Source organism: Schistocerca americana, chromosome 2 (genome assembly GCF_021461395.2).
Source record: "Schistocerca americana isolate TAMUIC-IGC-003095 chromosome 2, iqSchAmer2.1, whole genome shotgun sequence".
NCBI lineage: Eukaryota > Metazoa > Arthropoda > Insecta > Orthoptera > Acrididae > Schistocerca > Schistocerca americana.
This window is the reverse complement of record NC_060120.1, coordinates 1,015,056,684-1,015,084,444: the sequence shown is the minus strand read 5'-3', so window position 1 is coordinate 1,015,084,444 and position 27,761 is coordinate 1,015,056,684. Positions and strand designations below refer to the sequence as shown.

Genomic DNA, 27,761 nt, shown 5'->3' with positions numbered 1-27,761 from the left:
CCACAATGGCAGCTTATCGAGATTTCAACGAGTTTGAACTTGGTGTTGTAGTAAGCGCACGAGCAATGAAACACAGCATTTCCGATGTTGCGATGAAGTCCGGATTTCCCAGTACGACCATTTCACGAGTGTACCGTGAATATTACGAATCCCGTAAAACATCAAATGTGCGACATCACTGACGTCGGAGAAAGATCCTGCAAGAACGGGGATCACTGTAGAGAATCGTTCAACTTGACAGAAGTGCCACCCTTTCGCAAATTGCTGCAGATTTCAATGCTGGCCCATCAACGTGTCAACGTGCGACTCTGTAATGGTGCAGGGCGTGTGCAGTTGGAGTGATATGGGACCGCCGATATGTCTAGATACGATTCTGACAGGTGACACGTACGTAAGAATTCTGTCTGATAACCTGCATCCACTACTGTCCACTGAGCGTTCCAAAGGACTTGGGAAATCCCAGCAGGAACGATACGACAACCCACACGTCCAGAATTGCTACAGAGTGGCTCCAGAAGCACTTCTCTGAGCTTAAATGCTTCCGCTGGCCACCAAACTCCCCAGACATGAACATTATTGGGCATATTTGGGATACCTTGGAACGTGGTGTTCAGAAGATACCTTCACTCCCTCGTACCCTTATGGATTTATGGACAGCCCTGCAGGATTTATGGTGTCAATTCCCTCCAGCACTACTTCAGACATTAGTCGAGGCCATGTCACGTCGTGTTGCGGCACTTCTGCGTGCTCGCGGGAATCCTGCACGGAATTAGGTAGTTGTACCTGTTTCTTTGGATCTTCAGTGTAATAGCAGTAGATATAATGTTACTTGCAACCTAGTCAAGATAATTGGAAAAGGGCTGTCTTTCGGTCACAATAAAGGAAGACGAGATTTAAGGTGGACAGAGATGCCATAGGAAAACGACAGGTTGCTACCTGAATGTTAAAGTGGTGGCAGTAGAAGAACAAAGAGAAGGGAAGAAGTTTTATTGACAATATGAAATTAATTAATGTTCAGAACAGAAAAAAAGAGACAGGAAAACAAGTAGACCATCATGAAAATTCAAGAACGTGTACTTCTATATGTAACGGTCCTATGGTGTGATCAAGAAAGTGAATAAATATATCATTAAAATAAATATAGTAAGAAGTTAAGAATCTCTAGTAGCCTGCGGAAAGTTTTTACCACATATGAAAACCACAAGCTGTTAACTAGACACTGGAAAAATATAGGGTTTGATATACAGTAGAATGTTGAACAGTTATTATCGAAGATATCTGCCACTTTGATTACGTAGAAGCATAAAAAGGTAGAGGATATTAGTGGATGGCATCTAGATAGTAGACGTGTTGGTGTCAAAAAAGATACAACACGCATAATTAAAGAATCCTATGTTTTTTTGTCTGATTACTATCGACAAATTTTCTAGGTATGTGGTTCTGTCACATTTTTATTGAGGTACATCTGAGATTAAATTCATTTAGGATGATTTCTGTGCGTTGAAATCGCGCTCTAGTGTCTGTTAGAAACTGTCTCGACCTGTAGTCGCTGAGTTTTGGATCACTGAAAGACGATTTTGGGTTTCGCCTGATGACTGCATTATTCACTGAACGGAATTTTATCACCAATCGAGACTCTTTCAGTTTAATGCATTATGTAGATCTACGATGAACAAAAGCATTTCTTCTGTGATGTGATATGAAGTGATGTAAGCGAAATCCCCATTAAATTGTATGATATGAACTAGACGAGTTTGATCCAAGCATCTTCAAGTCGTATGATGTGTCTCTGAATCTCGAAGAATTAGATACTTCTTAGTGAGCTATTTCTTTGCTGGGTATGCATCTTTGCAACCAGGTACCATCATAAACAACGTGTTTTCGCAGTTAATGCATCGATGGCTGTTCTTGTTAAAGTGTAAGTTTAGTTATTTGTCGCTGGATACTGGATCATATTCTCATTACTGTGAGTTCTTATATTCCTTTATATGTATATGAAATCTCATTCCATGTTGAGAGGTAAGAGTGTTTCTGAAGGTAGTATTCGCTTTTGAGTAGAAAAGCGTTAAGATGTTCAGAGCAAAGCAATGATTGATGTATCCTTTACATTTTACGTTGACGTTAAGAGGTAACTGGAAATATGAATTTATACTGTAAGATACATGTAAGGGTTACTAGGCTAAGGGAAAGGCGTCAGAATAACTGTAGAGCGTGCTTCAACGAAATATAAAGCAAAATTAATTTTTATTCATAACAAGTTTAGATAAGTGATACAAAGTCGTTGGTCCGGCACGTAGCAGATTGAGATTCATTCTTGAGTTGAGACGCAGAGTATCTGGACATTTGACTTCAGCAGCGTTGGTGCAGATTGTTGTCGTCCGAGTGTTTGAGGAATGCTTTGAGGATGCTGGTCTCCTTGCTCTGAGTCAGGCGTTATGCGGCGTGTTCGGCGGAGGCGGTGTGGCTCAGACGCTGCCCTTGAATGTGATGGTGACGTCGCGCTGGTAGATGTTCTTCGTGAAGAAGCTGTCCTGGTCGATGCGGCGGTCGAAGGGGAAGCCCATGGGTTTGGCGTCTGGGTAGCGGTGGCCCAGGGTACCGCAGTAGCTCACAGAGCCGCCGTAGTCGTAGTCGAAGGGAAGGTCGTTCACCTGCAGGCAGACACAACACGTGGTCAACGAACGTCACCGTCCAAAACAAACCGCGAAGTGGTAAACAGAAGTAATGGATAAAAATGCCGTAAAATACTGAACAGAAATTAAGTCCTACAAAAAGATGCTGCGATTTACTCTTTAGCTCTGTTACGTTTTGTATACAGTGACTACCAAATTCAAATACCGCAACTCCGCGAAGAAATCTGCTGTTTAGATTACGCGGGAAGAAGTTTACATGCTATTCTTATCCACATCAAATTTCAGAATCACTTCCTTCGATGTATTTCTTGACTTTTACCCAGAAAATTTTCGTCTTACTCAAACAGTTATTCGTTCCATCAGACAATGGACGTGACAGTGATTAGAAACTACTAAAGAAACGACGAAGTCAATAATAACAATTATTATGCACTTTGGATAGTTACGAAAGCTTTATTATGAATATGTAAACTGCAAGACGTAGTTCGTTTACAGCATTTGTAGATTAAGACAAACTTTTGGCCAATGTCGACTGCAATATATTCCTTGAAATTCTGATGGTAGCTGGTATAAAATACAGGGAGCGAAAGATCATCTACGCCTAGAAAAGTAATCAGACTGCACTATTAAATAGTCGAAGAACATGAATGGAAAGAGTAGTTGACAAGGGAATGAGATACTACTGTTGCTTATCCCCAATGTCAGTCCATTCGTACACTGAGGAATCTATGAAGGAAACCGAGGAGAAATATGGAAATGGATTCAAAATTTAAGGAGACCAAAGAAATACTTTAATATTGGCCAGTGAGACTGTAATTACATCAGATACGGCGAGGGACTTGGAAGCTGAGCTGTCGGAATGATTAGTATGGTGAAAACAGGTTAAGGGGCGAATACAGTAACAACAAAACATGGGTAATGGTTCGTTGGTTGATATGGGGAAAGGGACCAAACAGCGAGGCCATCGGTCCCTTAGGATGAAGAAACGATGGGGAAGGAAGTCGGCCGTGCCATTTCAAAGGAACCATCATGGAATTTGCCTGAACCGATTTGGAAAACTTAAACCAGAATGGTCACACGCGGGTTTGAACCGTCGTCCTCCCGAATGCGAGTCCAATGTGGTAATCACTGCGCCACCTCCCTCGATCAAGGGTAATGAAATTTAGTCGAATTATACTAGGATGCCGTGGAAATGAGATAAAGCCTGAGATATCACAATCAGACATTTAAAGAACGTAGTAGAAGAATTTTGCTTTTTCGGAAGCACTAACCGACAATGACCAAAGTAGTGAGGACGTAAAATGGAGACTGGCAATAGCACCAAAACTATTTATGAGAAAGAGAAATGTGTTACTATCGGATATAAATTTAAGTGTCACCCAATCTTTCATCAAGGTAGCGTCGTGTCGAAATTATGAGTGGGTGATAAACAGTTCAGGCAAGAAGAGAATAGAAGCTTCCGAAATGTGCGGATGTAGGAAGATTAGGTGAACTGATTGGATAACGAAAAATTAGGAGGTACTGAATCGAACTAGGTATGAAAAAGACTTACCACTCGATTGAATATATATATATATATATATATATATATATATATATATATATATATATGCTGTGACTTGGCGAGACAGCCAACCCACTATGAGAGGAAGCCGAAAGGCACGCGTTTAGCTCACGCAGGCTGGCGTGAGCTCTGGAACAGGTCAAGGTCTTATAGTAGCAAAAATAGTACGTGATTTCTGGAATACTTAACTTTAATCCATAATTGGTGAACATCGGTCTGACGGTACATGCATCACAAGATAAATAGCAAATGATAATGGCGCCTTGCTAGGTCGTAGCAAATGACGTAGCTGAAGGCTATGCTAACTATCGTCTCGGCAAATGAGAGCGTAATTTGTCAGTGAACCCTCGCTAGCAAAGTCGGCTGTACAACTGGGGCGAGTGCTAGGACGTCTCTCTAGACCTGCCGTGTGGCGGCGCTCGGTCTGCAATCACTGATAGTGGCGACACGCGGGTCCGACGTATACTACCGGACAGCGGCCGATTTAAAGGCTACCACCTAGCAAGTGTGGTGTCTGGCGGTGACACCACAAAATATATATATATATATATATATATATATATATATATATATAATATGTACGATTCGACTGAAAGATGGGTATACGTTCGGTCGAATTCGAACTATCGGCCATATGTGGAGTCAATGTAGTTAACTACACCAACCGAATGTGTTGTGTCGTAGGCGAGCATTCATTGTACTTCGCACTCACTTCCTCGGCGCTCTGCACCGCATAGTTCATATCTGAATACGGCTTACCTCATGGAAGAAGTTGTTTTGCATTACAGAGTGGCGCAGGCGAGTCATGTATGGCGAATGACATGCCAATTGACAATTTAGTTTTGCGCTTTTCTCTGTAGATTCGCAATCCCCTCGCCAACTCTAGCTCTGTACATATTTATCAGGGTTATCGACAACGCTTTTGTTTAGAATTCAGAGCATTTGTCTTGTGATTTTTGTAAGCATATCCTCCATTAATAGTTACTGTATATTGTACACTCGTGAACTTCGACGACCTGCACATACTTAGCTTCTCTTAGACAGCAGACTGTACTGCGAGTGTTTCATAGTTCATTTACGAATCACTGTATGAAATGACGGCTACGAAAATATGATGGCAGAGTCCCACTGCGAAGTTCGATGAGAACGATTTTCGTGTTACACTAAACACAGACAAACTGCCGGTTATTTCTTCCACTGGAAGTCTACTATTCGTAACATCTACTACAGTGCCCAATCCATAGATAGACACTGAAAATAAACCACGAAATTCTGTGAGCCTAGGGAGCAGTCGATGATTCTTTTAAGAAAGGTACTTCTTGCGTTAGACACTAAATAAAGGACCCGTATGAAAATATCAATCTTAAGTCCCACTCTTGAGTTCTCGCATTCGCCTCTTTCGTGTCGCAGTGAGGGAGAAACGCATGTCATAAAAAGATTTCAGAAAGCGTACGACGCATCTCTGGTAGGTCGGTGTTTATGCGAAATTGCTCCTATATTTAGCTGTATATTAGCAAAGCACCAAATTACCTCGTTTAGTCCATCACTCGTCAAAGTTATTAACGTAGAAAACTATGTAAAACCCTGCTCCACCGTGTTACCGTTAGCATTATCTAGATACTTTTTTTTAAATGTCACTTAAGGCTATTGGCACTTAAAGCCTAATGACTTATCGATTTCACAGTACGAGATTAGTTCTCATTAAGTGTCGCCACGACAAGCAACTTTAGGTACGCTGAGGCTACGGACTCGAAAGCACACGAGCGTGCAACAGGAGCACGCAGCAGCAGTGGGAGAATGCGAGTGCGCGGGCGGTTTAGTCCCAGCGCTGGGAGGGTGCCAATGTGCGGGCAGTTAAGCCCCGAAGGGAGCCGCCCGCCAGCTCAAACACGTTTATGCTGGAGAAACAGTCGGCGGGGCCGCAGTGTACACGGCAGAACTGCTCCGTGTTTGCACAAGGATAGCATCGGGGCAGCTAGCTCTCCGTCCTGTGTCGACTAACTTGAGAGCCAAGAGAAGCAATGAAAGCTAATCGTTCTGCCGTCTTTGTCTGCGCTGCATCCATATTGTGGCTAGTCACAAAGTGTAAGGAACATAGACTGCGATTTACGACAAACAAAGCGTAATACCTTATATAATAGAGTCGTTCAGTGATAGTGGGTAATGTGTAATCAGAGAACTTCCGCATTTACAAAGGGCTTCGAGAGGTCTGTCCACTGACTCCTATGTTATTTAAAATTTATATGGGAGACTTTTTAAAGTCACACAGAAGCAGATAAAACCCGATGAGAACGTCAGCGGGCGATCATAGCCCGTACTGTCCCCTATCCGGTGTGCACCAGGTGAAAAGTGCCGAAGACAGTGCGCGACTCTACCTCCGTGCAGCGGAAGCTGTTTGAGGAATATAACAAGTGGAGTTTAAAAATAAACAAAAACAAAACTGAGTACGTGGTAGCGGGTGACCCAGTAATAAGAGTAAAAGAACATGAAAGGTGGGCAACAGCAGAGAAGAGAGTGAGACAGGGGCTTAGAATATCCTCCATATTATTCTGTCTGTAAGTTGGAAAATCAGCGAAGAAAGGCAGAGGGACATTTGGAAACGGGATTAAATATGGGACATAAAAACTAAAACTTTGAGATTTGATGGCTGCATCGCAATCCCGTCAGAGACAAGGAAGAACATGGTTGAGCAGTTGAGCGGAATAGTTAGTGTCTTCAAAAGTGGTTTTAAGATGGTTATCAACAAAATTAAAACAATGTTAACGGAATGAGGTGGAATTAAATCATGCGATTAGAGCATGAAATGAAACACTAAAAGTAGTACACGAATTCTGCAGCAGAACGAGATGACTGAGGAAGAGAGCATATAAACTGAAAACCGGCAATACCTAGAAAGGTGTTTCTGAAAAAGAGACAATTGGTACGTAATACAATTTAAGTGCCAACAGCCTTGTTACACCGGTAACACCCGTTCGCGAAGTTAAGCGCCGTTGGGTTTGGCTAGCACTTAGATGGGTGACCATCTGGGTTTGGCGAGCGCTGTTGGCAAGAAGGCCGCGCTCAGGCCTTGTGAGGCAGATTGAGGAACTAATTCACTGAGAGGTAGCAGTTACGGTCACGAAAGCTGACAATGGCCTGGAGAGCGATGTACTGATCACATGCCCCACCATATCCGCATCAAGTAACTCCTGTCGGATGAGTATGATACGGCGGTCTGAAGATACTGTTGGACCTTCCGAGGTTTGTTCGGATGTAGTTTACTTATAATTTAATTTAGAAAAAATTTGTTACGAAGCCTTTTCTGAATGTATTAGTCTATGATGTAGCCTTTTACGAAAATGAAAGGAGAATGACAAGCAGCTGGGTGGACAGTGGAAGTGATACGTGAGTGATAAGCAGTAGTGTGGACAATGGAAGCTTTTGAAGTGAGATGCTACAGAATAGCGCTGAAGATTAGATGGGTAGATAGCGCATCTGTGGAAAAGATCCTGAATCGAACTGAAAAGAATAAAATTTGTGGAACAATCTTACTGAAAGCAGCGATCGGTTGATAGGTTACATCTTTCTGCATCATGGGACGAACGGTTTGCTATCAGAATGTAGTGTGGAGGAGATAAAAATTATAGAAGAGGACCAGCGCTTGACTAGGGTAAGAAGGTTCAAGTGGACGGAAGGTTGCAGTAGTTATGCAGAAATGAGGAGGCTTGCGCTGGATGGACGAACGTGGAGAACTGCATGAAACCAATTTTCGGTCTGAAGGCGACAACAACAACAGGTGGAAACTCACCTTGTCCTTCTCGTAGTCGGTGAGGACGACAAACAACGTGAAGGGCATTCCGTCACGTCGGCCCTTGGGCAGCAGCAGGCGGTCTGGGTATCCGCAATGACGTACGTCCTGTAAAAAAAAAGAGAAACAACAACAACCGTTATTAAATTTCTTAACACGTATCTGCGACAAAGAAGTATTACAAAGTGTTTAACGCTGTAACGTGTGGGCCAAGGCTGTGAACTAGAGCGCGAGTTAGGTATCACACAGGACGGCCGAGTTGTCACACATCCCAGCTCAACTAACGTTGCTTAAACATTACGGCCATAACTTTAACAGAACAGTGACCTAATTTCTCAGCTAGTGACCAAGACATTACTGCACCGGTCACGCTATTTGTTCTTCTTCTATGTCCGCAGCTCGTGGTCGTGCGGTAGCGTTCTCGCTTCCCACGCCCGGGTTCCCGGGTTCGATTCCCGGCGGGGTGAGAGATTTTCTCTGCCTCGTGATGACTGGGTGTTGTGTGCTGTCCTTAGGTTAGTTAGGTTTAAGTAGTTCTGAGTTCTAGGGGACTGATGACCATAGATGTTAAGTCCCATAGTGCTCAGAGCCATTTTTTTCTTCTTCTATGGCCTCTCAGTGGTGTCACTGGGTGAAAGTTGTACCAGCCTCCCATCCAAGAAATATCTTATTGCTGGTCGTGATCGGAACCAGTTTTCCTTCTGGCAGTTTATATAATCGTTTTGTCTTGGAGACCGACGTCAATAGTACACTATTCTTGCCAAATCTGTGAAAATTTCAGGAAAAACGTTCTACATAAGGAAGTATATCCAGTAGACAAAGTATATGTTGTTGTGGTCTTCAGCCCTGAGACTGGTTTGATGCAGCTCTCCATGCTACTCTATCCTGTGCAAGCTTTTTCATCTCCCAGTACCTACTGCAGCCTACATCCTTCTCAATCTGGTTGGTGTATTCATCTCTTGGTCTCCCTCTGCGATTTTTACCCTCCACGCTGCCCTCCAGCACTAAATTGGTGATCCCTCGATGTCTCAGAACATGTCCTACCAACTGATCCCTTCTTCTAGTCAAGTTGTGCCACAAGCTCCTCTTCTCCCCAGTTCTATTCAATACCTCCTCATTAGTTATGTATAGTCATTTATGAAAAGTTACCTCCTGTGAATTGCGCCGAGTGTCTCTTACCACTGCCTGGAACGTATAACATAAATGCAAAGTGTGAACCTCACAGCTCATAAGTTGTCACAGGCTGTGGTCTGTACTTCTGTATTGAATTACAGTCTTGATCCTCCCCGGTTCTGAACCAATAAAGGTGTCGCATTGTGGAATCGTATACCTGCTGCACCGTCAACTGAACCAGGAGCACAGGATTCGAAATTCAGACACACCTAATGCAGTGCTACAGAAGAGCGGCGCATATCTGTGCTGACCCTTCTCGGATATCTCTCAGTCCTTTTGACCGAGCGAGCTGATGTGATAGTTAAGGCGCTGGTCACACGTTCAGTAGGGGCAGAGTTCAGACCTCCAAGAGTTCAAGGTCTGAAACGTCCATTCTTCCACTAAATAAGTTAAAAGTTCAGTTAAAAAGAACACAGCCCTTTAGTTGATTCGAGGATAAATACAATAAATACAGTACCAAACGCCTTTGGCAGTTCTATGATCTAAAGCGCAATAATATTTACCACGAAGTCAATGGATCTCATGCCTGAAGAGTCTCAAGCGATTTTGACTGTCCTTCGACAATGAACCCGTTGATCCGTTAGCCATAATCTCGACTGACGCTAGGTGTGCGATTTCTGGAGGAGTTGGCGGCCTACCTTGTTGACGGTGAGCTGGACCTTGCCGGCAATGGCGTCCTCCACCCTCTGGGTGAGCACCTTGGTGGTCTCCCGGTCAGGGATGGTGACGCTGGACTCGCTGGACTTGCGGGCGATGACGGTCTTGCCGGCGTTCACTGTAAACACACAGGCCACCCAACAGGTTGCATCAGGTCTATCCATCTCAGCCGTATAGGGGTGTTCAGTTCATCTGAAGGCATTGAAATACCACGAGAACTACATGTCGGAACCAAAAAATTAAAATTAAAATTTGTTCGTTTCAGAGGGGGACATCCAACGATACCAAACTTGACCCCCTCCTCACCCCATCGTGGGAGTGGGGGCAGAACGGCAACATTGAAATGTCAAATAGGAAGCTCTTATTTTCATTGCAGATTCGGATTCTACAAAAGAAAAGACATAATTTTCGCCATCCAATGATATTTGAATCAATCCCCCCCACCCCAACTACGCGGTGCGAGGGTAGGATAGTTAATTATTGCATAAATTTTAATAGGACTGCACTACCTGTTATGATTAGTCGCCACAGTGGTTTGTTGAGCAATCCCCTCTTCGTTTTGTCGAAGGAATACTACGTTGAGATTAGGGTTTCCCATTAAAAGTTATGAAATGAATTGTTATCCTACCTCAGCTGCGAGGAGGTATTATTGGATAGCATTTTGAAACACTATTGCTATCTATTTTGATTTTTCCGATTACTGGGCCACCTTTGGCGAAACAAAAAATGTTTCAGAGGAAACTTATAATTTTTTTTCCTTATAATCCGAATCTGCGATAAAAACGTGGGTCTGCATTTAAGATTTCGAAGTTGCCGCCCTGCTCCCGCAAACGCGGTGGGGTAGAGGGTCGAGTTTGACATCACTGAATGTCCCTATCTACGGCGAACAACTTTTAGCTGTAAATTGTTTGTGCAATTTTCGAGATATTTCACTGTTTCAGATAAATTGAACACCCTGTATATGACAAGTTCTATGAAAATGCTCTAAACAGTAAATATCTTAGCAACGTTAACAGCAGCAAATTTCCTTTCACTTGGCCAACATTTTCTAGATGAGAGGTTTATGATTCCGTGCCTGTAAAAAAGATGTAAATCCAAAATAACAATCAGAAGGTGATACATTATTGACTGATGTTTCGGCCCCATATGCGGGAAATTTCTTCACAAATAAAGCAGCAACTGCAAAATACCTGAAGATGTCTCGAGCAGTTGTGGAAGAAATATCTCTGAATAGCTTTATACATCAACCTCGGCGTTTCAACATAGAAATTTTAATCGAAGTAAACACGACACGTGGAATTCTTCGTTTATTAATAGAGAAAACAGTAAAAGGTTTCAAAATTGTGAGTTTCAATTTCTTATTTTATCTTTTAATTGCGATCTTTTGCTAATTTATTGCCATTATATTTGCATACACAGCCAGTCTAGACTCTTCATTAGGCTCTTCTCGGATGGTTATTCGTATAATTTGACTATGTGATACAAACTTTCTTGTGTTTGTTACCTTCACGTCTATTATTTTCATCTGCTGGACCGAAAGTTCGGAAGAAAATTATACAACGATAAATCCTGCGATGTGATGAACACCATGATATACGTATCCGAGAAAATTTCAAAATGGTGCTAAAATTGGCTACGCCCTTTGAATGCACTGAAACAAAAAACTGTGCACTTCAAGAAACGCAGTGACTGGAATATCTACAATTCGCAACTGGAATCAGTCAGTGCCTATAAAAACTTGGGTGTAACAATTTCTGCGAAAATGAAAAGGAGAATTATTTCACAGGCTCAGTCGATCCTGTAACGGAGACTGCCAGCACAATACGTATGCGGCATATTTGTCAAGTGTGAGGAACCCATACAAATTAGGACTAAGTGAGATGCTGAACGAAAACAAAGAAGGGCAGCACCAATGGTCCTCATTCGTGTGGCTCACGCGAGGGCCTGAGAAAGGTGTATTGGCAGGTGCTTTATTTGACACTAACTACATACAACATTTCAAGCGAAGAATGCACGAATATGCAAAGGCCCTCCACTCCAGTAGGGACCATAGAGACAAGACTTCCCGCGCATCATACGCGATTTCACAGTGCCCTGCGGAGCATGTGTGCAGGTGTAGACATCGCGATATCCTGGCGGAACTACGCTGTCTGACAAAGCGTATACTGATAGAAATTTTGGTGCAGATGAAGTCATAAACCAGTGCGTTAAGATTGAACCGCATTTCGTAACAAGTGTAGAGTCTTAAGCATTTCTCCTCTCTTTGCTGATACTTGGTGTTCGGTGCGGTGCCTACCTTTGGCGACGAACTTGTCAATCTCGACGATGTAGTGCCTCTTCTCGTTGATGGGGATCTCCTGGCCGAACCAGTCGTACTTGGGTCCCAGGAAGACGCGCACGGTGACGAATCGCTCGGCCTCGCTGTTGACCCTGACGCTGAAGACGAACGGCTTGTGGTTGAGGCGGCGCACGCGGGCGTGGATGCTGACGTCGGGCAGTTCCTCCGTGTCGTCCAGGGCGTTCAGCAGGTCCACGTCGAAGTACTCGAAGAACGTCTCCAGCGGGTCGATCTGGACTTCCTCGATGGACGTGCCTGGCAGCTCGAGCTGTGGGAGTAAGGTCGCGTCTGAGCAACATCTTCGTAGTGCCCAACACATACAGAAATGAGCAATGAAGAGAGTACATGATATCAGTCTTCGATAAGAGAAAGTTCAGAATGTGGTCTTTAAGTAAGATTTATGATAATGTTCTCTGTTCTTCTAAGCTGGTGATTACCTTTTGGTGATGGGTCAATGTGGTATATCTCGAGAAGATGGCGGAAATATACGGGCTGGACTGAATTTCTGCGTCTGAGAAACGACCAGTTGACACTGTCCTCAATAGAGCGGGCAGAGTGTAAAAACACATTAATGGAGGTACTAATATGCAGCAGTGTCAAATGGTCAGTTGGCGAGGAGGACGCGTGTGACTCGAAACATTTTTCAGGTTTGTGCTGGGGACATCAAAAGATGAAGACGGAGGAGTGAGCGGAAATACTCTCCCTCGGCATACTGGATGCCAGAGACGGATGTTGCTATGCTGCACAGATCAAGAATAATAGAAATGAGGGAAAGTCTTGTCCATGGTCTGAGTAAAGAGGGTTACCGAAGTTAACGAAGAGAATCTGTCTATAGCGATAAAAGTAACGTAATGGGTAATATTGGTGGTATATGGAAGTTTGTAGTCTCCCAAACGCTGATACATACCTACTCAATGCAAATATTTCAAACATGTTCCAAGTATTAAATTATTAATACTGGTATAAACGACAAATGTACATGTTATTTCTGCAATAGATGTAAAATACTGACGCCGTGTTGGAAGAAGAAGGTAGCGGATCCGTAGCTCCTTGTACTTAGACAGTAATCAGGAGCAAGCAAGAAATGTAGGAAATAAACTGACAGAAATATAGTTGACGGAAAATGTACTCAACTATTACTGTATCTGGCTGTATAAAGCAGAGGTGTGAGGTATGACTCGTTGCAAAATTTGCATGTGCAGTCATAAGAAACTATTCTGTAGGTGTACAAAGGACGTAAGTGGTTGTTTGATATTGTAGGCAGGCCATGGAAGCCATGAGGATGTGACAGGTACGGAAGAGAGATTGACTTCTACAATCAACAATTAAGTAGTTAAAATGTGGTTGTCTAACGTTGCAGGCAGGCCACGAAAGGCATGCGGATGCGACAGATATGGAAGAGTGCATGGCTTCTGAAGTATGGCGAAAGTGGTACATTTAGAGAAGCACGTGGTCAATACTGCAAAGAGCCAGTGTAACCCTGTCACAACGTAGTTACCTTTGTAAAGCATCAGAGTAGTACATTAACCTGTACCCCCCCCGTATAGAAACAACATTAGCTGCCTCCTTTCTAGTCACTACGAAGGTCACTGGTCAGAAAACTTCCTAGACCCTTGAGAACACTGCTATGGTTATTAGCAACTATCATAACTGATTGCACTTAGCATATAGGCACTCTCCAGCTATCGCACCCCCCCCCCCTCCCCGTCCTCTTTACGTGCTGTGAATCAAACGGGAAGAGGAGCAAGTGATACCTTGCCTAATACGCTACGCAGTTGCTGCTTAATATAAATACAGTTGCGAAAGGCTTACACAGGTATGGCAAGAAGACTTGAGTAGCTCCACTGTAGAACACGAAGATCATTCGATATCTTATTTATGTTTGCTGTCAGCTGTTCTGAATATCGAACTGTTTTGCAGTGAAAGCATCTGTTAGATTGGGCGATGAGTGTGTTTTGGGAATTACGAAGCAGTTAGGAGCAGAATTTGCAACAGATGAGGTAGGTTAGGCACGGGGCAGAATAGGAGCTGAGTACTGTACCTCCTCCGAGGTGTAGCGCGGCAGCAGGTCCTTGTGCTCGTAGAAGAGGTTGTCGATGTACTTGTGCAGCCGGAAGAAGGCGGGGTCCCTCGTGGCGGTTTCGAAGTGCTCCATCACTCCAGGTGGCATCTGCAAACGGACAGAGAAGCGTCATTAGTGACATCTCAGAGGTCTTAAGAGTAGAAGTCATCCGCCGTGTTGCTTATGTTTCGTTACGATTAATGTCAATTTCGTTCTAATCATCTGTCACCATTTTTCGAGTCAAAGGTATCGATTTCTTACCAATTTTATTTCTGCTTTCATTATTTTCGTCTTGTTGATGACACACAGAAACTGATGCTGAAGTGCAAATCCTGACATCCTTTATTTGCACTTGACTTATTTCTAGCCCTTCCACATTCACATTGTTACACATGTCTAAAAACTTCCAGTATGCTGGAATAGCTGCGGGTCAGCAACGTCTGTTGATCAGTGCTACGAGAAACCAGTCCAAAGCTGCAAACTTCACTTTTTTGTTATTAATTCGATGACTAGTTTTGGGCCGGGGCTCATTTTAAAAACATCAGAACATAGTCAAAAATGTTTTTTGCATTTCTGGAAATACGATTTTTGACTATGTCACGATGATTTGAAAATGAGTCCCGTCCCAAAACAACTCATCGAGCGAATAAAAAAAGTGAAATTTGTTACTTTGGACTGGTTTTCCGTTGTACTGGTTACACATATTCCCTACAACTTTTCTGTGCCTTTTCTATGCTACAGTTTAACGGTGATTCTAGTTGGAGTTAGGAAACGTACTCTTATTCTCTTTGTAGAAAGTTTGTCCAATTACAAATTTGTCTCAAATATATCTTTTATACCTTATTTCAGCTTAAAAAAGTATAAAAGAAAATCTCTACTCTCTATCCACACGACAACTAACACCGTAGTTACTTGGTGGTAATGCCCTACTTATTTAGTTGCAGTTTCACCCTGTAGAACAGCCCTGAATTCAATGGAAAGAACCTGACCACGTTTGAAAAGCTTCCTCGGGAATTGCAAACTTGTACCGGTATATTAAAATGGCTCTGAGCACTATGGGACTTAACTGCTGTGGTCATCAGTCCCCTAGAACTTAGAACTAGTTAAACCTAACTAACCTAAGGACATCACACACACCCATGCCCGAGGCAGGATTCGAACCTGCGACCGTAGCGGTCACGCGGTTCCAGACTGTAGCGCCTTTAACCGCACGGCCACTCCGGCCGGCGTACCGGTATATTATCCTTATCTCATAGTCAAGATGTAGCTTACACTCACTCATTACCTTTTTGCTTCAGTATGTAGCATTTCTGCATAAATCTATGTTTGTGATACCAATTTGTGCAATGTCAGGAAACTAGACTTTTGGCATCTTTGCCGAACTAGCTGTCGTTCTCGTTATTCACTATCTTTTTACCCTCCTTGTAGCTCTATAGCACAAAGACCTATTCAGGTCGAAGTATACAGGCTTATAATTCAAGTGAAGATATGTACCGGCTGATGCACTGGATAAGTATTGGACAGGACGGGTTTCCGTAATCGGTGTCGCAGTTGCGTCGTTTGGGCAGTCAACTTTATAGGAGAATCACAGTTTCTCCAACTAACATTCGGACTGCCGTGTCGATGACGCGACAAACTGCTGTGAACGGTGCCTGCACGGAAAGACGTGTCGAGAATGGTATTTAATGTCCTTCTACCATGCACATCGAAATTCTTCGGTGTTTCTGACATGTGGTAGACGTGTCGTCAGAATTCGAACAAACATTTCAAGACAACTGGAAGACTACTGAGTTGTTTAACATTTAGTTCTCTCTCGTGTTTGCTGCAAAGCCCTACTGGGATGTGGAGAGTGCGTAAGACTTGTTGACGAGCAGGTGTGGGGTACTCACGTTGAACTTGCGCTTGGGGTCTGTGATCTGTCCCAGCATAATGTGGCCGTAGTTGTGGAGCGCGCCGTAGTACTCTCGGTGCTTCGATCCGGTGGACGGCTCAATCAGTTCTCCAAGGACGTTGATGCCCTCCGGGCTGCTGATGTTGTACAGGTCGCCGGTTTCCTGCGGGACAGAGCAGAAATTCAAAAGTGAATCACCCGCTGCATCAGTAGCGGTGTGATAGACGCAACAATCAACTGCCACGCTTGTGGCTGTTTAGAAGTTTAAAATTGACCAACCATAGTAACTTTACATTTAGAAAGCAGATTAATGAATGAAACTATCTACAAGGGCCACAAAAAAGAACCCCTAAACTATAGTTATATATGTGAATGAGATTTTACACAAATCTTCTGCAATACTCGGAAAAAATAAGAAACATGAGGCTATTGCACAGCACAATATCATCGGACCAAGTCGTGCAGTCCTGACAGGCTCAACATTTAACTATTATCGTATGGGTTTTGTGAAATTCAACGAGTGTTGTTCTTTAAAAACGTGTACCGTGTTACTGGGTGTATCGTTGCAACACATTAATATGGACACGAGAACCATAACCATAAGGAAGATATGGTAACCTATACAACAATGTAAAGAAAATCCTAAGATTCTAGAGATTAATACCTCAATAAAAGTACTCACTAATGATAGCATAATGTGCCGAAACAAGTTTGCGTAGTGAAAAGATAAGTTGTTTTCACAATAGGCTACCTAAATTTCCGTAATTCGTCATTTAAGCAGGCTGTGAACGGCCAGTTCCGTCGATACTTAATGTTTGATTTCACAGACAAGAAACAGGAGAGCGAGCTGACAATCCCTTTCCTACCAGTGATAAAGAGATGGGGAGAGTGTAGCTGCTGGGTTTTACGTGTAACAGTATACCCTCACAAAGCAGGAGGTTAAAAGTACTGTTAACGGAACTGAAGTGTTCTTGGGAAGAAGGGCCGATTTTGCACAAGCGATCACTGCGACGGCAGGTAATGTATTGTTCGTGTAACGTGCTCTGCTAAATTCCCGTTTTCAAGCCTTAATTGTACAACGAAATATGAGCTGTTAGCAGAAGATCGTAATGATAAACTCGTTCACAGAAAACTTGTTCACAGAGCGCGTAAGCGAATATATAGTCCCTCACCTCTGAGGTAGCAGTTGGCTGTCGTACATCGTTATCCAACGCCAAGGGTACCTGGTAGTTGTGCTATGATGTAGTCTTATCATGGAACTGTCCGGGAGTGCCTAATGAAGTCTGTGAATAACGGAGTAGAGAACTAGACAGTACAAGACCAGCAAATGAGGATTCTCTCGTCGATGATGTGGACTGAAGATTGTTCACGGTACCGAACTACCCACTGCGACACAAATTCGAAATCTAGCTCACATATATCTCACGTTACACCCTGAAAGTAATGGTTGAAAGCAGCGTGGTTTTAGCCGTTCTTCTTGATTATCGACAAGCAACCGACTCAATACCACACAATGCTATAAAATGAAGTTTGCAACTGAACTGAGGGTTTCCTGGAAGGGAGGATGCAGAATGTCATCTTGGATATGCAGGTGTCTACAGACGTATACGTAATTTCAAGCGTGCCCCAGGAGAGTTTGTTGGTTCCTCGTTATTCATCTTGTGTGTTAATGAGCTACCAGGGAATATTATTAGTAACCTCAGATTTTTTTTAGATGATGGGATTGTTTATAATGAAGTACTGTCTGAAAAAGTCCGTGTATAAATTGGTGCAAAGATTGACTACTAGCTGTTAATGTGTGTAATATAAAACTCTGCAGTCCACAAAACGAAACAATTTAGTAACATATGAATACAATACCAATGAGTCTTAATTACAGTCAATCGACTGATAGTTGATACTTGGGTAAAATAATATGTAGAGATATGAAATGGAATGGTCACGTAGGCTCCAGGCGTTGTAAAGCAGGTGGCAGATATCGTTTGACTGCTATGAATCTGGGAAAATGCAATTAATCTACAAAAGGTATTGCTTACAACAAACTTGAGCGAGACAATTGCTGAAGTGTGTGTGACCCATAGAAAATAGGACTAACATGTGATATTAAACGTTTAGAAAGTAGGGAAGCACCATGAGTGGCCACAGGTTTGTTTGACCCACGAGGGAGCACTATGGAGATTCTGAGAAAGTTGGACTGGCAAGAACTTGAAGATAGTTGGTAAGAGTTTATGAAGGTCAAATTATACTAACTACAGAGGATTTGAGTAATCATTTTTCCCGAATTCCTTACACTAATGGACTGGGAAGAAGCCCTAATAAATGGTACAGTGGGAAGTACGCTCTGCCGAGCACTTCACCGTACTCTACAGAGTACAGTTATTCATGTCGGTAATTGCAGTATGACGTCGAGCAGGATTTGTTATGAGGGGAACACAATGTGTTGGTAATTGAGAATCAAACCATCGGGACTTGAGTTACGCCTATAATTCCATCAAATGTAAGAGCAACTCTATGCAAGCGTAACTGGAACCTGTGCACTCGGTACAGGCGAGCCATGCACTTGCGCGGCTGACCACACCTACCGTGATCACGGCCTGCTGGGAGATGCACTCGCGGACGCGTCGCGTGTAGTCGATCATCTGCTGGACCTTGATGTTCTGCAGGTCGTGGAAGGCGAAGTTGTCGGGCCTGGCGGGGAACTCCCCTCCGACGCGGTAGGTGGTCTGCGGGTAGAAGCCGTCCTTGATGCGCTCTGTCCAGTATAGGGGCTCGACGAAGGGCAGGTCGTTGGACAGGCGCTCGAGGTCGAAGCGGGCGATCAGCTGGTGGTGCATGTAGTAGAAGAGCTCGCCCTTGCGCTCCTTCCTGATGCCGTACTCGTCCTCCTTCCACCAGAACGGGAAGTCCATGTGCCACTGCGAGTGGTGCGAGTTCATCCCCAAGTCCTCTCCCAGGTAGGCCACGCGCTGCTCCGGGTTGCGGATCGTTCCTACAATATTGAAAGGGTTTGTTTTATTTTATTGGTCTCTAGGTACACGAACACAGCCAGTTCAGACTTACAGGGATGCACTTTTTATACTTGGGATTCACAGTCATGTAGAACTTCATAAAAGACATCATATTTACGTCACTGACTATAACACTTTCTTTATTTCACGATTGAAATTTCGGCCTTAAGCCATTATTGAGTGAAGATGTTATGGATATTAAGCCATGTCAATCTAAAATGTGTCGCTGTCATTACTATTAAATACATTGTTGGCGCTGTTATATAGTGCGAGCACACATATCCATATGCCATAAAACAACATAGTCTGTAGACACTCGTGTTCATTAGCCCATCACTAGTCACATATGCACTAAACTGCAGTGGCAGATTACTGTTTACAGGCTACTGATAGCCGTTTTGGCGCGTAAACGAATTATTGCAGACCGACGGACAAGATCGCATATTGTGTCTAATATGGGACGAACCAATTTTATTCTTTTAAAATATATTTACGGTGGCACTTGGGAGCTACGCTTTCTGCCAGTACGTCACTTTTGCTTGGTAGTCTGGAAATAATAAGATAATAGAAAATAATGGAAATAATGGGACAACAGAAAAAATGTTGAATGGATGATCGAATTACTTTACTTCTTAATGCGGGCATTAGAATATTCCTAGCAAGCCCAGTTAGCTAGTATGGAAAGTTCCTGGAAAACTGCTCTATGCCATGTTAAGGACGATATTTCACAGTGTCCTGTCAACCTTAGAAACTTGTGAATTAGAGAGACTGACATAAACGATAACGCTTCAGTAAGTCCAGTGGCCAAGAAGCTTCTGCATCTTTCGGTGATAAAGTAAATTCTAAATAACTAAGGTAAACACGTTAGTACGTCCTCTCTCTCTCTCTCTCTCTCTCTCTCTCTCTCTCTCTCTCTCTCTCTCTCTCTCTCTCTCACACACACACACACACACACACGTTGACGCATTATATTTTAATGCGAACTATTAAGAAGAATGTTACTAGCAATTTATAAATATTTATACTCCCCGTGGTCAACAGTGTCGAAAAGTTGTAGGAAGGCACTACTTTAATTTTAATCATTTCCATAGGTATCCAGTCTAATTTCCTTCTGTATCTAGCCAGCGAATGCATATGCGGTTGACATTATGAATCTCACACAGTCCCAATGTGGTAATGGCATAACGTGAATTCTATGGTGTGTGTTTTGGTAGGAGTAGTGGCTGATTTCGAGTCTGCAACCGGTCATTACGAATCACTTCTTGGTCCCTATGCCAGCAGAGCTATGTTTCAAATTCTACATTTCAGTGTAACTTTCTGCCTCTAGATGGATTTGTCCATACAGAGGGATCTCCAGCTGTAATGCATTTCTCATGGACTCCATTCTCCATGCTAGATACAAAAACGAAACAAAAATGTGGGAGTATAAGTATAAAGACCACATTACAGAGAAAAGTTATCATCTACGGTGAGAAAGTCCCGTATGCAATATAAGGACTGTGCCTCAAGGTAACCTTTCAACTTACTTTTGAATACTTGCGATCTAGCACTCATTTTCTTTTTCCAGTTCAGATGGAAGCTTGTTGAAAATGAAATCTACTGATAACGTACACATTGTGATCAATGTTAAGGAAGTGCCATCGTAGCGTATATAGTTTTTTTGTCTCATTTTCACTGAATGAACGCTGTAGTTTTTTCTAATTGAGTCAGTACTGCCATCAACAAATTCATTGAAGGAGTATAAATATGTACAGGGACGACAGAGCTTATGTGTTTTACGGTCGTAAATTAAATGCTGGCACACAAATATTTGGTAGTAACGTGCTATAGCCTGATGTTATTAATCACAAAGGCAGACCTTTTGAGATATGATAGCACGAATACTTATTTGTTCCTTTAAAGTTGTCTGATCACTGCGTAAAACTGTTTACGCTCTTGTCCCCCAAGGAATGAGGTTTTTCAAATAATTGCTTGACGTAGCTGTGTTCTTCCTAAATGCCTACTAATAGGCACGTACTCATGACTTTTATAATTATACAGTCTATTTCGAAGATATCGTCAGTCCGGTCGTAGGTTCGAATCCTGCCTCGGGCATGGATGTGTGTGATGTCCTTAGGTTAGTTAGGTTTAATTAGTTCTAAGTTCTAGGCGACTGATGACATCAGAAGTTAAGTCGTATAGTGGTCAGAGCCATTTGAACCATTTGATATCGTCAGCTGGTGAGTTTCTTCCGTTTCCACGAGTGTGGTGCATTACTTCGTGATTCCGTTAGTAAACAATGTAAGCGGAAGGTCTGTGGTGGTTACGAGAGGAAGAAAAGTTTGAACACGCATAAATAGAAAATCAGCACTCCAAGTTGAGGACGTAACTCTTAGAAGCATTAGAAGAAGAAATAAAGAAAGAATGTCTCCTAATAATAGTGGCTGAGCTCCTTGGCTGTGGATTGAATTAGTTGTAAAAATACAGCAATCATCCACTTTTTATAAAGCTTTACTTATGTCAACACTCTTTTCGGCATCTCACTCATCTTCAAGTGACGAAGATGTATATGTATTTCGCCACTGAGGGATATACGAAAGCCTGAAACGCATCTTGCTGTAAATAAAGAACTATAAAAATGGCTAGTTGCTGTGCTTCTTCAAGTAATTCAAGTAAAAAAACTTAGCTAGTTAGTCTTTGCCCTGAGGAAGGCCATTGGAACACGACCGAAACGTCGCTTTACTTTAGTATTTGAAGCATTTTGAACATATAAATAACGATTTCAGTATGAAATAATACATGAGAGGTGAGATTTTAACGTAACCAAAGGGGCATGCTGCGTGAAATATCCCCGGGAGGAACGTTACAAGTATTTACGTCCGAGTACCCCTGAAAAACTGGAACGTAGGAATAGCTGGGGCGCTTATCATGCCTTGCTTAATTAATGGGGTTAGCCCTTGTCGTTGGGGCGACTGACCTGTGAAGTTCATGTGCACGACGGCGGGCTCCTGCCTCATCTTGGCCTTGTAGGCGGCGTGTATGACCTCGGAGTTGACGAAGAGGTGGGGGTAGATCTCGTAGGGCGGCGGCAATACCACGCCGCGCGTGTCCTCGCGGTGCAGCACGGCCACGCACAGCGCGTACACGAACTGGCCCTCGTTGACGCGGTCGCGCGCCCACGCCGCCGTGCGCAGGAACGTCTCCCAGTCGTTGGCGTACAGCAGCGACTCGAACAGCAGGATCATCTGCTCGCGGTGCGTGTCGTCGAACAGCGTGAAGATGGCGCCGCGCGGCAGCAGCGAACCGGCGCGGTACAGGCGCACCAGCTGCTTCACTGGGGCCGGGTTCTGCGGGCGGCAGATCACAACACCCCACCCTCAGTAACTTGAGACAAACAAGCATCTGCACAAATATTCTTCACCGGCAAACACTACAAGCATTCTCGTACAAGATTTTGCAATACGCTTAACTTCCGAAAAACCGATTTGCTTATTTTGGCAGGCTTTGCCTTCGAGTTATGAAAGCAGCGAACGAGGAAATGTAAGATGCGGGGTAAACGCCGGGTAGTAAAACGAAAAGCTTATTCTAACATTAAGATACCCTGAGAGTTGAAGATGTAACCCTATTACTGGTATAAAAACTTCAGGATCAATGGACAAAAAATATAAACTCCTGTCGCTCGTAACACTATTGATTACAAATCAGGATAGGAGGGCTATCAAGAAAGTAAGTTCCGATCGGCCGGGAAATGGAAACCACTGTAAAAATCCGATGAAGCTTTGCACAGATCTTTTGGGCAGTGTCTGTAGAACGCCCGTCGGTCGCGTCACAACGCTCTTTTCAGTTCTGAGCGCACAGTGAGCACGTGAATGTACCTAGAAAATAGTGTCTCCCGCCAAGTACGAGGGCCTGGTGGGAAATTTCGCCTGGAGATGTGCAGCCCACGTAACACAACTGTCACGCCGTTCCTTCTTCGTGAGAATTCTCAGCTGCACTATGCAGGGGCAATGAAGATCCTCCTACAGCGTTTTCAGTGGGAAGTGTTTGATCACCCACAATACAGACCGCAATTGACCGCCTGAGTTTCATCTTTGCTCGCACGTACCGCTGACTATGAAGGCAACATTTTGGCACAGACAACGAGCTGTAGACCTGCGTAGAGAATTAGTGGAGAGCACTGGTGGCTGCCTTCTATGACAAGGGTATTGAAAATTGGTACAACGCCCCGACAAATGTCTAAGTCGGAGCGGTAATTATTTAGATAATTAGCTGGGAGTTGTGGCTAGCTGTTACAAATAAAACATTTTTGATTTTTACAGTAGCGCCCATTTCGCGGACGATCGGAACTTACTTTCTGGATAGCCCTCGTACAATCGTGAGAGAAGCTACAAAACTCCGCGGAAGACCGACAGCAATATTACGATTTCTCGCAAGCTAGGTCAACCTCCGTAGCCGAATGCTGTGGGAACTAACCTGGTTCGATTCCCAGTACTGCCAGGGATTTTTTCTTCGTGGAAGGACTGGTACGGCGTGCAGTCAGCCTCGCGAGGCGCACTGGAGATTCTCCACCGATTAGCAGGGGCTCCAATGTCAAGAAAGCCGAGAACGAGGGGGAAGCGGTGTTTTGACCACATGGCCCTCTATACCGCATCCGATGATACAATCGGTAAAAGGTGATGTGGCGGTAGGTCGGTCATGACTGGCCCATTTAGAGCCAGAACCTGGAACTTTACCTTACCTCGTAAGCTAAAGGCAAAATGAGACCTTACATACGCCTCTATACACATCTGTAATGCGCGAGTGTCAGTTTTTGTATCTTATCTCTTCCTGCCCCCACACTGATGCCTTCCATTTTCTTATTTTTCCCCTATGGGAGAATTTATCTATTTAATCACAAACTATTTGTCTCTGACACTGTCACTTGCTTTGTAATTTGTCAAAAGTACGACGAACGGAACTTCCCTCTTAGACAGGCTTTCAAATTAATGGTCCTGAAGCAAGAAGAGATCCTAGCTTTCACGTACTCGAATAAATTTTTGCAGCAATGTTCAAGTAATTTATTTCACGTCGCTCGAAATAATGCCAATACGAAGATTTCCTGGCAGTTGATGTTTACCAGTATTAGCGTGCACGCTTATCGAACTTCCACTGTTGGTAATGCACCGGACAGACATTCCTTTACCCGACCGACCATGCTGACTGGTGCTTCTTTACATAATTTCAGACAAATACCGGCTAGTTTCGTTGAGCAACCAAGACCCTACTTTCTCATTCTCGTCCAACAGAGCTAGTGGTCTAGTGATTCCGATATCAGCGGGGTGGTACACTCTGATCTTGCCTGTTAGTGGAAAGTACTTCCAGTGGAAAATGTCCCTACATAGTCTAACAAGTAAGCAATTTTCATAGTGGTTTTAACGCACCCGAGACCGCGAGCCAACTTATGAGGATGGAAATTCGTAAGTATTTGAACAGTACGTGCGAGGTTCCCATGAGAACATCGTCGAAAAGGACACATGAACTTGCTTCTTGCACAGAACCGTCGACCTCGTCGAAGCCACCAGTTCTTCTGATTCTCTAATTTGGCATATGGATTTGAGATGTAGGAATACTAGAAGTCCGTATGATTCACTAGTGCCTCTGCTCTCCACAGATAGCTACTACAATACTCACACTGTAGTATACGGGAGAGACAGTTAATTTTATACTATAGGAAGACAGATACGCGAGGAGAGCTTACCCTGTAGCGAGGCAGGCTGTTGAGAGGCTCATAGGCATTGCCCAGCTCGACCTGTTCCTTGTAGCGGTTGGGCTCGTGGACCTTGTTGAACAGTCGTAGGACTTCCCGCTGCTTCATCAGGAAGGGCTTGTCCGCTGCGGAAAACAAGGAGAAAAGCGGTCAGACTCGCTGGCCTGCGTTACAGGACGACAACATCCGATATACCACCCGAAACCACACTACCTCTCGAATGAGGGGATGGTCTTCACTCTCTGCATAATGATCGACATGCTTTATGACATTGTAACTGAAAACGAAAAGAAAAAAAATATGAAGAGGGAGCAAGGAGAACAAGTTTCAGGTAGGTAGGTGAGATGAAGACAAAGGAAAGAACAACTGAAGGAATAGCTGACAATTTATTACGATTTTTATTCTGCTGTAGACAGTAAACATGAGAAGTATTATACTCTTTCCATAGCGAGAGCTATGCTATCGAATGTTCGCACTCTCTGCATAATGATCGACAAGCTTTATGACAACGTAACTGCTTAACACACAAGTTAAGGAAAAGAAAAAAAGCATGAAAGGGGAGCAAGGAGACAAAGTTTCAGGAATGTAGATAAGATGAAGAGAAGACAAAAGAAAGAGCAACTGAAGGTATAGGTGACAATTTATTACGACTTTTCTTGTGCAGTACGTAGTAAACATGAGAAGTGTTATACTCATTCCATAGTGAGATCTACGCTTTCGAATGTTCGATTACTACCTTTACGTGCACACTTGTGGTGATTTAATAGTTCTCTCAAGCTAAACAGTAAAAATGCTTATATATGCTTACAATCAGCTTAAAATTTAAGCATAAAAGTGAAAATGAATGAATTCAGCACTGAAGTTTTGGCTGAGTATCTAAAGAACAGCCATGTTCAAAAAAATAAATTTATTGATGTCAGACATGAGTCCCTAATTGGAAATCAGTTTTTTGGAGGGCATCATAGCAAAGAAGCATAAACAGTGACCATGTACGAAAGATATATGCACAAATAGAGTATGAAATGAATAGCTAAAATTAAACAGAAGGTAAAGAGTCTTCTAGCAAATATCTACTACGAAAAATAAATAACTCGGTGCTACATTTCCTAAGTCACGGATTAATAATAAATTTGATAATGAACGGTTCATTATGGGGTACTGATTGTAATAGGTAATAAAGACTGTAAAGATAAACATATCGCAGAGAATCGAAGCCAGTGGACGTAAAAGATACGAATAGGAGGCTGGGTTATAAAATGGTACCGAAGTAGTAGAACAAGTAATGACTATAAGAAACAAATTTGCCTTAAGCTCGCGAAGACTGCAGAAGCTCTTCAGTGCTGACTGCTCTCGACGAACAAGAATGGTACATGGAACAATAAATTATAGTGAAAATACTCTGTGCAACAATTACAAAACTGCACAGCGAGGGAATGGTCGAGTATACCTGCCAGCGCTATTTACTCATAATTCAGTCTTATTTACTCAAAACGACTTAGGGTGAAAGTAGCAGGTTAGACAACAATACTCTTATCGAACGGAATAGGGACCTTTTACATTACAAACAGTGACACAATTCTCCCGACTAAGCAAATAGAAACTTTTGTGTTACGAACTGAAACTTCAGAACTTCGGTTCAGTTTTATCTTTTATGGAAAGCCAGAATTACAGAGTTGCATTGGAAAAATTTAGAGGGTAAACATCAACATTCATTATAACGTCAGAGGCAATAATGCTGAGCTTATTCCAAAATCACAAAAGACAACACATAGCCTCTGGTAGCCCGGAGAAAGTTGGGTTGGATTGTTTGTGGAAGGAGACCAGACAGCGAGGTCATCGGTCTCATCGGATTAGGGAAGGACGGAGAAGGAAGTCGGCCGTGCCCTTTCAAAGGAACCATCCCGACATTTGCCTGGAGCGATTTAGGGAAATCACAGAAAACCTAAATCCGGATGGCCGGACGCGGGATTGAACCGTCGTCCTCCCGAATGCGAGTCCAGTGTCTAACCACTGCGCCACCTCGCTCGGTGAGAAAGTAAAGTCATCAGTGTCAGAGAGGAGTTGCGACAAATGGGTTTGGGAGTTGAGAGCAGAAGCTAACGAATAAGGCTTCTATTCAAACAAAGCAGACATTAACTGATGCTTGTCAAATCTAAGCAGAAAGCAAGACATAAATGATGAAAGTGACTGTGGCGTTAACACAGATTTATAGTGACACAATTGTAGACAAAAAAGAGGAAAAGGGAGAGAATCAACACTGATAATGTCCTCTGGAAGAGACAGATCTATTGCCAGAACTGTTGGATATATTTAATGTTAGTTTACTCTTCGATATTATAAATCTTCTGGTTTCCTTTGCTCCTGAGCTGTTTCCTAAAGGAATTCGCAATCACAGTTTAGTAATTTCAGTGGAAGGGTGTAAATGCATATCATTCAAGTCAGGGAAATGCTGTGATGTCTATCGGGTGAGGCGAAATAACATTAAAGCTTTAATCAGGAGTCATCATCTGGACTACACTGAGCTATGATTGTAAGGGCTGATTTATTTAATTTTTTATCCCGATTTGTAGTTGCATTTAGGCCTTACTAAAGAAAAGTTTTGTGCATTCAACTGATGAGAATCCAATGACGTGCTTTTTACGAAACGAATTAAAATAAAATCGTTTCAATGCAAGTGCAGTGACCATCTACAGCGATGTGCTCCTTGATTCGAAACGTTAGTTAATTTTCTAATTGCATTCCATTATGGCGGACGCTTGCCATTAAACTCGGAAGGAGTTTATGGGAGATGTAGGAGATGTTATGTGCACTCCGAGGCAGGTGACTTACCCGGTACGTCGCCGATCCCGGCTTGGGCGCTCCCTAGCGCCACGGCCACCACGAGCACCGCTAGCCACATGAGCCTCATGCTGCTGATGCTGCT

General features: G+C 43.2%; 1 protein-coding gene across 1 annotated transcript; it reads right to left on the bottom strand.

The window, feature by feature from the left end:
- Positions 1 to 2,230: 2,230 nt before the first annotated feature.
- Positions 2,231 to 27,761, bottom strand: LOC124596545 (hemocyanin A chain-like). Its single transcript, XM_047135724.1, has 10 exons — positions 27,668 to 27,761; positions 24,830 to 24,963; positions 22,070 to 22,439; positions 18,688 to 19,094; positions 16,104 to 16,268; positions 14,194 to 14,322; positions 12,111 to 12,420; positions 9,796 to 9,932; positions 7,985 to 8,092; positions 2,231 to 2,651 (listed from the first exon to the last, which is right to left on the bottom strand). The coding sequence occupies exons 1-10, from the start codon at positions 27,744 to 27,746 to the stop codon at positions 2,466 to 2,468; spliced, it is 2,025 nt and encodes a 674-aa protein (XP_046991680.1). The 5' UTR covers positions 27,747 to 27,761; the 3' UTR covers positions 2,231 to 2,465.